Here is a 16,784-nt window from a genome sequence, read left to right on the forward strand (position 1 = left end):
TTTTTAGAAGAGACGGAGACGCAGCCACACCAGGAGGAAACAGCCTTTCCCAGCAGTCACGCAATCTCCGATTGACGCCTACGAATTGTGGCCCTTCCGGCACACCGTCGCTCTTCTCCACGTGCCTTCTCCAGCCTTTCGAACTCTCCGTCCTGGCCGCCACTCGCGTGGCTTCCGGTGACGACCGCCTTCCTTCGGCTCGCGCCCTGGAAGCGTTAGCTGAGGCACCGCCTACTGACCTCGGAAGTGGCTCCTCGCTCCCTTTTCCGGTGAGGAGGAGGCTGTCGTTGCGGCCACTGGGGCCGGGAGCTGGGGGGCTGTCTCCGAGGCCGGGCGGGGCCGGGGCATGGGCAGCGGGCGAGGGACTATGAGCGGGTGTCTTCGGCAAGGGTCCCTTCCGGGGTGGGGTCACCCGGAAGCGGAAGAGGACAAGGGCTGCCTACTGTCCGCCTGGCTGTCTGGGGGAGCGGCAGCGGCAGGAGGTGGCGTCGGCGGCCCCTCGCAGCTCGTGGCCCGCGCGCCGCTGGACTCCGCGTCGGCACGGCCGTTGTTCCCCGCTTCAGCCCGGACGGGGCGGAGAGTGAGGGGCCGCGGGCGGGGTCAGTTCGAGCGAAGGGATGCGGCGGGAGCTGGGAGGGGGAGGGCGCCCCTGGGGGCTCTCGGGCTGGACCGGGCGGGAGGGGACCTAAGGGGTTCGGCTTCCCCCTGTCCGCTTTTTCTGCCCCCACGACGGTTAAAATGTGGCACCTCTGAAGGGAGGAGGTGCCCATCTCAACGCGGTGGCGGGCGGGATGTTTTTTGTGTGGGATCACTTCTTCTTCACCCACTCAGCGGCTAACTTGCAGAACTCTGCCACAAGAAGAGGCTGACGGCCAGGGGATCGTTAGGTCTGAAAAAGAGCCAGACTCCTTCACCCAGAAATGCTGCATTCTGGTTGGCTTGTCGCCAGGATAATTAAATGTAAACTTCATGTTCAGAGGCAATACGCTACTGAATATCAGATCCCCCAGGGGAGGGAAAGAACAACAATTTGTGGCGGCCTTTCCAGAAGCAGCTGGTTGACTGTTTTTGGAAAGAGGATGCTGGTGCAGGCAAGCTCCTGTTCTGATTTAGCAAGACTTGAAATGGGGACTCACCTGGTAGATCCCATGACCTCCACCTTCTGTTATGTTTGTATTCGTGACACGTCTGTCACTCTGAGCATGACAGGTGATGTGACAGGCTATGCTAGAGATCCCAAAGGAGAGCCAATAAATCCTTTTTTGTTTTATTCTAAAGTATAGTTTCTCAAAGTAGTTTTTCACTTTTCCTGGGTAGATGGAAGGAATGACTGCCTAGAATGGAGAGATTAGCACACACACACACCCCGCCAAAAAAAGGTTCTCAAAGTTCTATGGGGAGAGAGAATAATTCTGCAGGTGGGAGCTCCACAAACATACATTCTTTCAGTAAGAGCTGGTGTTTTATTCCAATTGTGCTTCCCTGCTTGTGGTTGTTGAGGGAGGGGAGGAAGAGATTTGATCTGCTTTTAATTACTGGTGCTGGATAAACATGTAAGATTCAGCGGTCACTCATCCCCATATGATCTGTGTTGTAGGAGTGTGCCGCATTGTTTATTTATTATTGATTTTTTTCAAGTTTTATTCTGGAGTTTGCCTTTTTAAAACTTCCCCAGCTTTGGGTTCCAGTTTTCTCCTGGTTATGTAGGTTGATGTTTGGGAATTGCCCACTTCTATCTCACTGTAATAATAAGCACCTCTCTAGTGGCAAGTGGCATTTGAAAGTTACAAATTAACCCAGTGAGTTAGAAAGTGCTCTTCTGTCCCAATACCTCATTGTGGCATTTATTGGGTACGAAGATGCTTCATCTTAATAAGTTTTGTCTGTTTCATCCCTAGCAGCAAAATAAAGGATAGTTGTTTCTTAACAGATCTTCTGTTTCTCTATACTGGTCCTTAACAGTCTGTCAGAAACCTGACCTTTCCTGAGTGGTAATGGTTGGGCCTGGGAAATTAAGGAAATGAAACAGTTTTGGATAAGTGAGGGGAAACATAAGTGACTATGTGTGTTCTCTCACCTTTTCTTGCATATTTGCTGTTGGCTGTTATTCCATATCTTCATCTGCTGTTACATTTAAAGTATGGCAGATTTATTTCCCCATGAAATGGGAGGTGGTCCATGCATGATGGTATTCCTTCTGCAGATAGTTTGTGAACAATCTGTTTTTGCCAGTACATATGTATTTCGGCTGTGAAGATTATTTGTTGTTTTGCTTTAAAGCTGCACTGATTGCTCTTGATAATAGGTTTGGCGGTGAAAAGAAGGTTTAAAGCTGCCCTGGTCATGCTTGATAATAGGCTGGAGGTGAGAAGGAGGTTTATTTGCCTTGTCTGATAATTGAGATGATAGTTTTTTCTTTCCCCCTATAGGAAGATGCATAGTCACAACAAAGTGGTTCTACACTTTGTGCAACTCCCATCCTTTGATTATTTTCTTGGATCTAATGAGGTTTACTCCTGTATCTAAGGTTTACTTGCATCTAATGAGGTTTACTCCTGAGAAAAATGCAAAGGATGGTAGCTGGCATGGTGTAGTGTTGAAGAGCAGGTAGACTATAATCTGGAGAACTGGGTTTGTTTCCCCACTCCTCCACTTGAACAGCAGGCATTTATCTGGTGAACCAGATTTGCTCTTGTACTTGTACATTCCGGCTGGGAGACCTTGGGCTAGTCACAGTTCTATGGAATTCTCTCAGCCCCACCTACCTCACAAGGTGTCTGTTGTGGGGAGAGGAAGGGAAAGGAGTTTGTAAGCTGCCTTGAGTCTCCTTCCGGGAGAGAAAGATGGGGTATAAATCCAAACTCTTCAACTTTTTTTCTCTTGGTCTTTAAGAGGTTAGTGCTGGTATTGTGACATTAGAAAAGATACATGCAGTAATTTTTGAGGTCTGCATTTCGTTTTGTAAAGGTTTACACAATCAGCTGAAACCTGAACACTCAACATCTGTAAACTTGCTTTCCCACTGTTCTTTCTGCCAGATTTCTTCTGTGCAGAAATGTGCTCTTCCACTTTCTGTGTGAATTATTTTGGAAGATATTTTTGCCTCTTACAGCTGATCTTAAATATAAAATATATTCGTGTTATTTTTAAAGAAGACAATTAGGGCTTGTGTGTCTCTACTCATACTTTCTAGAGATCTTGCCTGGAATGATTAGACATAGGGAGGCTGGACTTGATGCCCAAGAATCCTCTTTCCACCTACCGAGAAGGGAAAGTTTTTCCAGGAAAAGAAAATGGTGCAAGGGATTCAAAACTATGCTGTATGTTTTATAGAATTAGGACTGAACAGAGTTTGGGCAGGTGATTGGTCATTTGAACCGGCAGCCAGGTTTGCCCCATTACCTCACAGTGATCTGAAGCAAATCAAACTCAGTGTTGCAAAGTCTCTTTTCAAGGATCATGAATATTCCCGTGCTTTGAGAACAGAGCCTGCAATTATGCCTACAGCTTTTCTGCAGGCATTAAGATGCAACCTTTTTTAAAACAAGGGAAGTACTGATTTTTGTAATTTGTTGCCACCTTGTTATGTTCGCCCTCCTGCATTTTGTTTTAATACTTTGATAGTGTAAGGAAGCCCACATAGACTCTTGTTTTCTTTGGGTTCAAATTGCACAGTATTCTTCTGGTCTTACTGTAAAGATGGACTATGTGTGCAGACCCTATCTCTGACATCTGAAGAGGGACATTGGGATTGGAGGCTGATCCGGGCTTGGAGAGGTTTGGAACATCAGGGCCCATATCTGTAGAATCCCCATGTGCTTTACGGGCCAAGGGAATCTCAGCAGTAGAACTCAGACTGGGTTTAAAATAAAGAAGGGGCTGCCCCTTCAGAATGCAGTATGAAAGTTCTCTGACATCAGCCTTGTATCTTTCTCTCACCAGCTAGAATGGAAGAATCTCACTTCAACTCCTCTCCGTATTTCTGGCCTGCGGTGCCCACGGTCTCTGGACAGGTAAGGAAAGTCTCATTTTTAATACATTTTCTGCAGAGCTGGTCCACCGCTGTTCTAAATACATTTTCTTCCCTTCTTGCTCCAGATTGACAACAGCATGTTCATTAACAAGATGAAGGAGCAACTGTTACCGGCAGAAAAAAGCTGTGGTCTGGCTCCCCCTCACTATCCCACCCTGTTGACTGTCCCCACTTCTGCAGCCCTGTCGACCAGCATCTCTATGGAGTCTGACACCAAGCCAGAACAGCTTACCCCGCACAGTCAAGCACCTGTGACACAAAACATCACTGTGGTGCCTGTACAGTCTACTGGGCTCATGACAACAGGTGAGATGCTCTAGAGAGTGTAGAAGGAAGCATCAATAGAGGGGTGTTTGGAGGGGTTGCTGAATCCTTGCAAAAAGGTGTTGGAAGAAGAGGAATTCATACCCCACTTTTCTCAACCTTAAGGAGTCTCAAAGGGGCTTTCAAACACTTTCCCTTCCTCTCCCCACAGCAGAAACCTCATGAGGTAGGTGAGGCTGAGAAAGTTCTGAGAGAACTGTGAGGGGCCAAGGTCACCCAGCAGGCTTCATGTGTAGGGTGACAAATTCAGTCCTTCAGATTAGAATCCACTGCTCATATGGAGGACTGGGGAATTAAACCTGGTTCTCCAAATTAGAGTCCAGTGCTCTACACTATGCTGGTTTTTCATCACAACATCATGCTATATAATATGCTCATTCCAAGCAAGGTCATCAAACAGTATGTCTCAAGTGATGTAAAGGGAGAGAGTACCAACAAAACATGACCTGAATGCTTTTGAATAACGGCAAACCTGTTAGCTATTTATTATCTAGTTTGGGATATTTCAGTCTTGGCTCTAGGAATTAATGGATTTGAGCATTCTCTGTTCCTTGAATTTTCAAGTCCAACCTCTGCTTCTCTCAGGGATGAGGAAGTTCTTGTGGAGCATTGTGGCTGACCTTCCTCTCTTCTCTCGCTGCAGGCCCTGGTCTGGTGATCACTTCTCCCTCTGGTTCGTTGGTGACCACAGCCTCTTCCATACAAACCTTCCCCATCTCGGCACCCATGATTGTCTCAGCCCTTCCACCCGGTTCCCAGGCTGCCCTCCAGGTCATCCCGGATCTTTCCAAAAAGGGGGCCGGCGCCCTTTCTGAGGGAGGGCCAGCAAGCGGCACTGGAGGCATCACTCCCAAAGCACCCCGAGGTCGGAAAAAGAAGCGGCTGCAGGAGTCTGGCTTGCCAGAGATGAGCGATCCTTTTGTGCTGTCAAATGAGGATGATGACGACCAGCACAAAGATGGGAAGACGTACAGGTGGGTCCTGAACTCTTCTTTAATTGTAGCTGTCACTGTTCTCTTCCATTGTTCATGCATATGGAGAGCTAGTTTTTGTTTTGCTCTGCCAGGGAATAGTTTTGTTAAACTGTGCGGTGTTCTGGTTAATTGGGCATCTTTGGCTCTGTTTTGAACATGGGGTGGGCCAGAAGGTAGCTGTCCGGGTTAGCGCGCTGGGTAGCCCCCTCCCCGGACTCGCGCCCCGACCCACGGCTGGCAGGCGGGGCCCCGGCAACGCGGAGCGCCGGGGACGAGGCCTGTCAGGTGGTCGACGACGGGCTCGTTGGACGCTCCGTGCTTTCCCCGGGAGCGGTGACGGGTGGCGGCTCCGGCGGCAGAGCGAGGCGCGTTGTTCCTTTGACGGAGGAATGAAGCCCCGGGGAGCTCTGTCGATGCGTCTGCAGGAGGTGGGGCGATCTGGAGGAAACTAGGCAGCTGAGCCCGGTTGGGCCGAAGGAGAGAGCCGGAAGTGGGCGCGGGGGAACAGGGGCGGGGTTTTCAACCCCTCAGGTGGCCCAGGAAGGGATAAAAGGGGAAAAGCCCGGGAAGCTGGGAAGGAAGAATGAGGAGGAGGGAAGGAGGGAGAGCATGTGGGAGAGTGAAGCTGGAAAAGGATAAAGACCAGGAGGGACGAGGAGGGGACCAACGGAGGGCGCCCCGGGCGCACAACAGTAGCATGTAGTTGAGCTATAGGTGGATGAAGGACACAGAAAAATACTGCAGTGTCTTGGGCTGGGCTTCATATCTGCAGAAGGACGCAGGATTGAAGTACTGTGCAAGGTAACATGAGTTCAAGCTCAGTTGGTGGGCATGCTGATGCCAGATGTCGAGAGTTTTAGGGAGCAACTCATTCTTTCCAGCGGGCCCCTCAGTGGCACCTTACCAATCAGTTGAGCCTGATTTTATCAAACCTTGGAATCTAAGCAGGGTCAGTCCTAGTTAGTACTTGGATGGGAGACCATCAAGGGAGCTCAGGATTGCTACAGAGGGGCAGGCAATGGCAAACTGCCTCAGCTTGTCTCTTGCCTTGAAAACCCTACAGGGTTGCTGTGAATTGGGTGCAATTTGACATCACCAGTTGTGGATGATGATTGCTCTGGAACTGCTCCATGTGTAGGATTTTCTAGTACTGGATGCTGATCTGCTTGTCAACCAGTTGCTCAACCAGATTTTGTTCCTGCGTCAATTGGTGTTTCTGCATTAATTGTTCCTGCTTTCATTTTTGTTTCCTGTGGAGAAGGATGGAGGCCATCACGTGGCAAGGGTATCTTTAGCTGTGTGGCTGCTAGGAATTAGGTTGACAGAGCAGAGACCAGATAATCATTCCGTTATTGTCCAGCAGCGGATTCTGTATCTTTGGCTGCTTGCAGTTGCCATGTACTGACATAACAGGGCTATAGATCTGATTGTACCATCATGTGTCTGTGTCTCGCAAATGGTGACCGCTGTGTCCAGTTGTACTCTGTGACCTGGCTGAGAGGCTTGGGCATGCAAGGCAATGCTTTTGGCAACTGTTGTGTTTTAGAATTTTCTTCAGCTTAACTCTTGTGAGCTTTATTATCTGCTGAACAGATCAACCAATTTCCTTGAGTTTGTTGTCTTTGGCCCTTTCCGCATGGGCCGGGGAATCGGCTGCATACTGGGGTAAATGACCCCAGTGGAGCCCCAGGATTGTTCACACACTTTTGTGTGGGGGGTGCCGAAGTTGCTGCAGCCCTACAGAGGCGGGCATCCTGTTTTTTAAAAAATTTACCTTCTCGCCCTGTGCAGCTCAGCAGGGACGAGGAGACACACCCTGCTGCCATGGCGACTCCTTGGGGGTCGGAGGGCAGCGTGGGCATGACTCCTCATCCCTGCGGAGCTGCGCAGAGTGAGAAGTTAAGTTTTTAAAAAACAGAACATGCCTAAAAGTGGCGCCTTCGATCCGGTACTGTTCACTTGGCACCAGGTGCAAAACACTGATTTTGAAAAACCTCACTGATTGAGTGTATTCAAAAAAAGTGTTTTCCCGCCTTGGATGATCGGCGGTGGGTGGGGGAGTAGAACGGTGCTCTCGCCTGCGTTTTGGAGTAAGCGGCAACCACCATGTGAACTCAGCCCAGAAAGTGAACAGTGTTTTAACCGTACCCGGGACACAGTTTTTGGCCTGTGCGGAGTTGTCCTTTATGGTGCAAGTCTAGTTTGTCCTGTATCTGGATATGAGTTTGCCTTATCCTGTTCTAGTGAGTGGATTCAAGCAAGTTCTGTGGTCACTGTCCTGAAGAGGTTTTTGGTTCTGCCGAGTTCATGGGGTGGGTGCTACCCATTCGCCTGGAGCTGCCATTCTGGTTTGCTGTTTTGTGGCCTTCTGGGAATGTTTTGCAGTACAGGAGGACAATTGAAAATCTTTCCCAATATTGGTGTTTATCTAGACCTGTGATATCCAGCAAAGCTGTACATTTGTGGGGGGGTGGGATGGGGTGGGAATCTCAGAGGCTGCTTCTCGTCTTTAAGGCACAACTCAGATCATTACCCAGCAGAGGTAAGGCCTTGTAGCCAATAGGCAGCCTTGTATTGTAGCCAATAGGCAGCCTTGAAGACTTCTTGGAATTTATCAGCTGACCTTTTCCTTTTGCACTTGGTCTAACCTAGCGAGCGCTCAGACTTTAAACCTTTTTTAATAGCAAAGATGCGTGTGAGATTTTTTTCACGCGAAGCTGCCTTACGCTGAATCAGACCTTTGGTCTGTCAAGATTAGTATTTATTTATTCAGTTTTGATCCTGCCCTACCCCAACAATGGCAGGCTCAGGGCGGCATGCAACGTGGTTAAAAATATACTAATACTATACCAGTAATCGATAAAACAAAATCTAAAATGGCAAACATTTAAACCTATAAAAACCCCTCTGGCCCAGTTCAGGAACATGGACCCTTATTAAAACGTCTAGGTGTAAGTGGGTTTAGGAGGGAGATCACACAAGATGGTATTGTATTGGGGTGGCTGGTGATGGCTTCAGGATGCACGAGAGGCCTCAACTGAATGCCTAGTGGAACGTCTCCATCCATACTGTCCACACAGGCTGGAAGCAGCTCCTCAGGGTCTTAGGCAGAGGCTGTCCCATCCCTTACTGTCTGATCACCATCTAAACTTGATACCCCGAGAACTGAACCTGGGACCTTCTGTATGTCAAGTAGATGCTCTGCCACTGAGCCACAATCTCTTCTCTGTAACTTTCCTTATACAAGTAGTTTTTCTTCCACCCACACCCATTATTGATGTTCTGAAGACTGGCTGATCCTGAGACGTTAGTTCAAGCCAATAGGTGTGAATGCCATTGACTAATCAAACCTGGCAGAAGGGTTTGATACACTAGAACAAAAGAATAACAACCGTAGGTTCAGAGAGTCCTGCTGGCTACCTCTTCTGTGCTTATATCTTTTGTCTGTGGAAAGACACAGGAGCTTGAAACTGGTTAATTCAGGAAGAGGACACAAACCCCAGATATCCCACTCAGGTGAGCTTTTCCACTCGTTTTAGAACTGGACGTGGTGTATTCCAGCAGGCCTGTCTTTAAAAAAGGCCACCTTCTATTTGAGTCCGTTCCCTCTCTGGCATTGTGGGAAGCAGAGCCGTTAGGAAAGCCGATGCTGTGTTAGCTTAGCAGGCAGGCCTTGCACAACATAGCATGCCCTGAACTAATTTGGCCAGCCTCCTCCGCTCCTCCCCGGCCCTTAGACAACCACAGAGTGAGGATTCAGGCAGGCAGGCATGGTTGAGATATCTTCCTTATTTCGGGGGTGCAGATGTGTTGCCTGGATCCTAAGAACACATAACAGCTCATGGAATATCTTGCTTCACTTGGTCCCACTTCAGCCCCAGTGCCTCCTGCTGCTGTTCATGTATCTTTTTCTCATGGGCTTAGAGATCAATGGAAAGAAGAAGAGTTGGATTTATACCCCCTCTCTTTCTCTCCTATAGGAGACTCAAAGGGGCTTACAAACTCCTTTCCCTTCCCTCCTCACAACAAATACCCTGTGAGGTAGGTGGGGCTGAGAAAGCTCAGAAGAACTGTAACTAGCTCAAGGTCACCCAGGTGGCATGTGTTGGAGTGCACAGTCCAATCTGAATTCCCCAGATAAGCCTCCACAGCTCAAGTGGCAGACCGGGGAATCAAACCCTGTTCCTTCAAATTAGAGTACACGCCACTGCTGCTCCAGTAGAGCAATGCTATGGTTTCTTAACCTTGCAGCCTCCCTGGAGGGAAGGGATGGGCTGTATTGCCAGGCATAGCCCCCCTATAACTGGCTAACTGGTGATCTTCCACCCTCTTGTTAGTAGAGAGGTGTAGTGGGTTGTTAGGGAAACATTGAACTTCTGCTTGGGATCCATGTCAGGTATCCAGACACACAGTGTGTTCATGATGTGTTCATAATGAAATGAGTGATCAATGGAGGAGTGCAACCAAATTCGTTCTCAGAAAAGAATTAGGGACGAGAAAGTCAGCTCCATGTATCCTGAACTACATAGCAGCAGTAGAGGATTCAGCTATGAGCAGTGGCGTTCCTGCCTAGGGACAGGGGGTACCCTATGTCCCCGGGCGCCCCCCATTTGGTCACGTGGGGGGGCGCCAACATTTCAGGGTCGTTTGTGTGTTTTTAAATTTTTTAAGTGTTTTTTCACGTTCCGGCCTGCAGGGGGCGCATTTTAAGGCTATCGGCACCAAAATTTCAGGGTATCATCCAGATACTGTCCTGATGATACCACCCAAATTTGGTGATGTTTGGTTTAGGGGGTGCAAAGTTATGGACCCCCAAATGGGGTGCCCCATCCCCATTGTTTTCAATGGAAGCTAACAGGAGATGGGGTCTACCCATTTGAGGGACCATAACTTTGGTTTCCCTGAACATAACTTCACCAAATTTGGGTGGCATCCTAAGAATATTTACCAGATGATACCCGGAAATTTTGGTGTCACTAGCTTTAAAGAAATACACCCCTTCCAGGCACCCCAAGAAATTTGCCCAAGATTCTTTGGCAGTGACTTTGCTCCATTGTAGCCAATGGGGAATTTCTGAGTGTGTAGGCAGGCTGCACATTTTTGAAGATAGAGGCACCAGACTTTCAGGGTGGCTCTAGGAAGGCCTCCTGGTAATAGCATCCAGGTTTGGAGACCTTTGCTTCTGGGGGTTCAATTTTATGGGCCCCCAAAGGCTTATTTTGTTTCCCTGCTCCTGCACATGAAAGCCTGCGGGCTCTCTCAGAACTCTCTCAACTCGCCTCCCCCCCCCCCACCCAGAAGCAAAGCTCACCAAGATTGGATGCTATTACTCAAGGCCTCTTGGAGTCACCTTGAAAGTCTGGCACCTCTATCTTCAAAAAATGTGCAGCCTGCCTCAGAAATTCCTCATTAGCTACAATGGAGCAAAGTCACTGCAAAACAAAGAATCTTGGGCAAATTTCTTGGGGTGCCTGGGATATATTTTTAAAGCTAGTGACACCAAAATTTCAGGTTATCATCTGTTAACTATTCCTATGATGCCACCCAGGTTTGGTGAAGTTAGGGAAACCAAAGTTATGGTCCCTCGATGGGTAGCTATCTCCCTGTTAGATCCCATTGAAAACAATGAGGATGGGGGCATTCCATTTGGGCGTCCATAACTTTGCTGCCCCTGAACCAAACATCACCAAACTTGGGTGGTATCATCAGGGCAGTCTCTGGATGATGCCCTGAAATCATGGTGCCGCTAGTTTTAAAAATGCGCTCCCTGCAGGGCGAAAAAACACCAAAAATACCCCCTAAAAGCCCAAATACCTTGCATTCGCATTTGCTCATATTTGGGCAGGACATAATCGGACAATTTTTGTCCGAATGTGCCCAAATTTGCCCAGATTCCAGCCGTATCTGCTATTTGTTTTCATCTGAATCTCCAACCCTCAAAAGTGATGCTGGAAATGACTTTCCAGGGTGGGAATCCCTCCCAAAGCATCACTTTCAATTTGTTTTAACCGGGGGACCCCAGATTCTCCCTTTAAAGGTAGATTTAAAGAAGAATCTAGGCTCCTAGTTTAAACACGAAAGTGGATTCCACTGGAGGTGTTTTGTGAGAGATGATGCTGACATTTGTTTGGTAAATGTTTTGCTGGGGGTGATTTGTGAGAGATTTCCATGCTTAATACCCACTTGCACTAGCTTGGAATTGTTTCTCAGGCTAACAACCTACCTCATAGGGTCGTTGTGATTAGGAAATTAGGAAAAGAGTTGGTGGGTAGAGAGCCATGTATGTTTTGATGGGAGTGGGAGGTGATTTGTGAGCTGGTACAAAAAATAATTGTTTGGTCATGGTGGGGGAGGGTGGCATATACACCGGGCAGTAGCCAAACTCAGGTTTTGTCCCCGGGTGCCAGTTTGCCTAGGTACGCCCCTGGCTATGAGCCTTAAATAGTTGAGTAAGCTGCGATGATACCATTCCAGACCATGTAATATTCTGTTGCTTTGGAGCTCCTCTTTGCTTTCCACATGGTTTCAGGCGAAGTCTGTTCCCGGACCTTCAGTTGTGTGAATTCTGTACAGATGCCTCCCTATGGAGAGGGAGAAGAGCCATCTGATATTAGAGCTACCCAGTAGCTCACCACGACTCCTGGTGAGCCCTCGGAGGGAGAGTACTTCCACCTATGGATGCTCTATTTCATGTTGCCTGTGGACCAAGTGGTTGGAATCACACCTGCTAGACGACAGAAAGGTATCACCAACTGTGGCTTACCTCATGCTCCAAAAATTATCTGGCTGCAAGGGAAAAGGGGGTGCATGCATGTTGAGATCCTACGGCAGGGGTGTCCAACTCTGGCCCTCTGAATGTTCATGAACTACGATTCCCATCAGCCTCTGTCAGAGGGCTGATGAGGATGCAGATTGGCTTAGAGTAGCTACATGAAGAGTGAGAGAGAGCCAGTGTGGCGCAGGGGTTAAGGGTAGTGGACTCTCAACTGGGTTCTATCCCCCCCTTCCTCATGATGTCTGCTTGGTGGCCTTGGGCCAGTCACAGTTCTCTCCGAACTCTCTCAGCCCTCAGAGAGGGAGGCAATGGCAAACCACCTCCGAACATCTCTTGTCTTGAAAACCCTACATGGTTGCCATAAGTCAACTGTGACTTGATGGCACACAGATGTGCATACAAGGTATGAAGGCCTGCATGGCCTAAACTAGCCCAGTTCATCTGAGAAGCTAAGTAGGGTTGGCTCTGGTTAGTATTTGGGTGGGAGACCACCAAGGCACTCCAGGGTCGCTATGCAGAGACAGGGAATGGTAAACCACCTCTGAATATCTCTTGCCTTGAAAACCCTATGGAGTTGCCGTAAATCAGCTGTGACTTGATGGCACATACACTCACACACACGGGGGGGAGGGGGACAGGACACAGAAGGGAAAACTATCTAAACCTAAATGCTTTCACCCTGTATGAGAAACCTGAAGCCACTCTTTATTATTTTTTTAAGGACATTGATTGATCTGTAGTAGTACATTCTATTCCACCGGCTATCATAAACGTGTTGACTTTATCTTGAAAAACATCATAAAGTATACCGCTGTCATGATCTCTGACAGCGAGGGATAAGACTAAGCCCTGTTTGGTCCCCCTTTTCTCCGTCACCACCAGCATCTTGGAATAAAATCCAGCCCCTCTCTCTCACGTGGGTTGTCCTAAGGTCCACGTGACAAGGATGTCTCACTGTAGCCTTCCCAACAGCCAGGCAGTTGAGGAAGGGCATGTGCAGACCCTCAAGTTACACAGATTTTATTCCTACAAGGCACAAACTCAAGGTACTACAAAAGGAGAGGATCTAGGTGCGCTATGCAAAATAAACAAAAGGTCAGGTACTAACTGAGGTACTTACAGTCTATGGTATATCTGATCTGAGGTAGCTGCAGGATTCTCAGGTCCTTTAGCATCATTTGCCTCTGCCATCCTTCATGGCAAACTGACACCAAACCCTGCATCACAAGCACTCCCAGAGCAGATTCAAAAAAGCTCCGTAAACAAAGGAACATCTCACCTCTTCAGACCCCACCCTGCATGGGTTCTGGGGCCTTCAGCCAATCTTGGTGCCAGTCCTGGGATTAAGCCTGCTAAACCTGGATCAAGAAGTGTTACATCAAAGGGCCAGCAGGTTTCCCCTCTCAGTTGGAAAAAGATGTTCTCTACCCAGGAAGGGCAACTTCTCCCTGTCTTACCAGACACAGAGACGCCCGACCCCCTTTCCATCACATCATCTCTTTCCTCCTGCCTATCACCTCATCACATCTACCATTAAAAGTAATTTTTGTGCGGGTGACTTCCATCCCAGATGGTTCATTCTGTGGATTGCAGTGTAAGAATGGGGGGGGGGGGGGCTGTGGATGAGCAGAAGACCCTCCCCTTTGCGTCAGAAGGTTGCAGGTTCAATCCCCAGCATCTCCAGCTGTAAAAGGACCACATGGTAGGTGATGTGAAAGACCCCTACCAGAGACCTTGGAGAGCTGCTGCCAGTCTGAGGAGGCAGTAAGGACCTTTGATGGATCAGCAGTCCGTCAAAGGAAGCTTCATGTGGCTTGTACAAATGTATTGCTGGATCTGAATTGTGTGCCATCACTCTGTCTGTTTGATGATTTGATGAGTATATTTTGAACGTATCATTCAATTTATGGATGATTATTAGATGGTTTCCATAAATATTACACTCATGGTCCACTAGGATTTATATACTGAGGAAACAGTCTGTTTCTGTGAAACCCTTGAGCAAAGCTGGCAACTATTCTAGAAACCCTTAGAAAATGCATAAGAAAAGATGTAATGTTTACAATTTGTTATTGATGTCTGATGTACATGTCCATTGAACATATACAGACCCACATTGTCAAAATAGAATATAACAACAGAATCATATTACTGAAGAAGAGTATCTTTGAAAACGGCACATTAATGCGTATTCTGTTTTGATGCAGAAGATTTTCCTTGTCCTAATAAGGATTGGACCACCGGTCAGTGGATGGTGGGCTGATGTACAGTAGCCACTTCCGCAGGTGACATACTAGATGATTACATGCTGGACTTATCATCCAGTTTGTGGACGATTATTAGATGGTTTCCATAAATATTACACTTATGGTCCGCTAGGATTTATATACTGAGGAAAATCACCATATTGGAAATTACTTGTATGATGATTCATGAGTTGGTATGTGTATAGGAATGTGATACATGTATATTACGCATATGATGCATCGTATATGATTGTACACAATTATATAGTCTGCACTGGTATCAAATACAGATCAGCTGGGTGTAACATGTTTTCCATTGTAGTATTGATATATGTTGCACCCCTTCTATTCATAACTATTCTAAAAAACCAAGGACAAGACAAAGCCTTTTAAATGCCTAGTAAAGAGAGTTTGGATTTTAAGACCAGCTTTTGAGTAACGGCCTTTAAAAGAAAATATACATCAATGCAGAGAGGGTGGGAGAAACCTTAGTCTGAAATCATCCGGTTTCCTAGCACGTCTAGTTCTCTCTTGCCTCCTCCTGTGGAATGGCTGCACAATTTCCTGTGGGCAACCTTTATTCGGGGAATGTGGCTGAGGGTTTGTTATGAGGGCCGAGAAGGGAAAATGAGCTAACCACTGAGCTATGGCAAGAATTCTCTCTCTCTCTCTCTCTCTCTAGCCAATCCAGCTTCAAGGTCTTTATTATGCTCCAATCTGGAGTTTGAGTGTCCACTGTGTCCTCATTTATACAAAAAGGAAGGAAAAACATTGGCGTAATCAAAACCACCTGTTGAGGTCTACTAGACCTCGCTGAGGATTTTGCAAAAAAAAAAAAAAAGAGTCCAGAAGCTGAAACCTGGCATTGAGCATGCTGGTGGCACTCAGTCATCTCTTGGAAGAGCTGTAGCCATCTTTAGTCAAATTTTTGAATCTTGCCAGGCTGCTTCAATTGTGTGGGGAGGACGGTGCTTGCCAGTGAATTAATGTTTTAAAAATAGTCAAGCTTACCCAAAAGACAAGCGCAGTGGGGATCGCTGGCAGAAACGGAGAGGAATATAACAAGGCTTTTGTCCTTTTTATAAAACCCAGATGCTCAGAGATTGGCTACAGTGTTCTGTTAAGGTTGTGCTCTCTTAAGGGATGTGGAAGGAAACTAGTATAAATTGCAGCACTGCAGGCTGATGAAGGATATATAGTAGATTTTCCATTTAACCAGGCATTTCGGATGGAGACAAGTAGCTAGTATGGGAAAGGAGGTGGCGCAGGGGACCTGCAGAATCTATAAAATAGGCAGCATGGAAGAAACCTTATGTTCAGGGCACTGTGTAGGTTTGCACTGAATTTTGGCACCAAGAAAAACTATCCTACGTGATTTGTAAGCTGGGTGCAAAAGAGATTCTTCATCCTCAGTGTGTAGAAAACTTCCATGTTTTCTGTAGTTCTGGCATCACCATTCATGAGAAGGAGCCAGGACACTACAGAAGGAGGAAAGCAGGTTCTCTATAGTAACGTCTCCCTTGGGAATCCTTCCCCCACAGGTTAGTGGGAAGCTTTGTTTTTTGTCCTCTGCTTGCCCACTGACCCCATTGAGCATCAGCACTTGCATTGCCTGGAGAGGATCAGATCAAGGTGCACACCACCTCCATTCCCATGAAGCACTGTTCAGTCATCCCGGAAGAGGGGAGCTCCTTCCAGCCCCCCCCCCCCCCCGAGTGATTTCAGGTGCTCAGCTTGGCTTCAGAAAAAGAGTGGGGCCATGCATTTTAGGACAAAGATTCAGGCCTTCCCTCCTGTTTATGATAAAAGGCATTCTCTCACTCTATGCCTCTGATCATACCTCCTGGTTACTTGAGTTTGCTTAGAAATAGAGAGATTTTGTCTGCTGTGTCGCATTTCATATTGAACATTTGACACATTTGCTGTTGGGGCTCCCCATCTTGACTTTGAAGCAGTCAGTCACATGTTGTGTGGGGCCCTGTTTGCAATCAGGACCATGGCACTGGGGTAATCATGGGGCAGATGGGGGGATTCAGCTTTCTCCCCCCTGCAGTTTTTCTGACCCAAAATGGCCCCGAGAGGGCACTGTTTGTTATGTTGGGGGCCTGCACAAGTACTGGTGGGCTACACATTCAGTCCCCCAGTGAGGCAAACCGGGCTCCCCCAGCCTGTTTCGGCTCAAGAAAGTTGGGGAGCTGATGCGCGTTTTTCCTCTGCTGCTCTGGTCTCGATCCCAGTGGGCATGCTTGAGAAGCAAGTTCCTTCAAGTGAGAGGGGGCAGGCAGTTTGAGGAGATCCAGATACTAACTACAAAAAATGTATCGTATAGTTTGCCACTCTTTCATTCAGGGCCGAAACCCGCTTCTCCGCGCGGTTCCTCTTAACGCCACTTTTTCCTCTCAACCTCTGATGGCAATTTTTAAAATTACTTC

At 47.6% G+C, this 16,784-nt stretch overlaps 1 protein-coding gene across 8 annotated transcripts in view; it reads left to right on the plus strand.

The window, feature by feature from the left end:
- The first annotated feature begins 274 nt into the window (after positions 1 to 274).
- ZNF384 (zinc finger protein 384) overlaps positions 275 to 16,784 on the plus strand; it is a 47,408-nt gene continuing 30,898 nt past the window's right edge. For 5 of the 8 annotated variants that reach the window (XM_048503263.1, XM_048503264.1, XM_048503265.1 and 2 more), the window contains exons 1-4: positions 275 to 599; positions 3,943 to 4,013; positions 4,099 to 4,339; positions 5,001 to 5,331. In XM_048503263.1, the coding sequence (XP_048359220.1) occupies positions 347 to 599; positions 3,943 to 4,013; positions 4,099 to 4,339; positions 5,001 to 5,331 (896 nt within the window). In that variant the 5' untranslated portion in view covers positions 275 to 346. Of the gene's footprint in view, positions 600 to 2,305; positions 2,365 to 3,942; positions 4,014 to 4,098; positions 4,340 to 5,000; positions 5,332 to 16,784 lie in introns of all 8 variants that reach the window. The other 3 variants (XM_048503268.1, XM_048503270.1, XM_048503269.1) reach the window with 3 other exon arrangements.

This window comes from Sphaerodactylus townsendi, linkage group LG07, assembly GCF_021028975.2.
Source record: "Sphaerodactylus townsendi isolate TG3544 linkage group LG07, MPM_Stown_v2.3, whole genome shotgun sequence".
In the NCBI taxonomy this organism is placed as follows: Eukaryota; Metazoa; Chordata; class Lepidosauria; order Squamata; family Sphaerodactylidae; genus Sphaerodactylus; species Sphaerodactylus townsendi.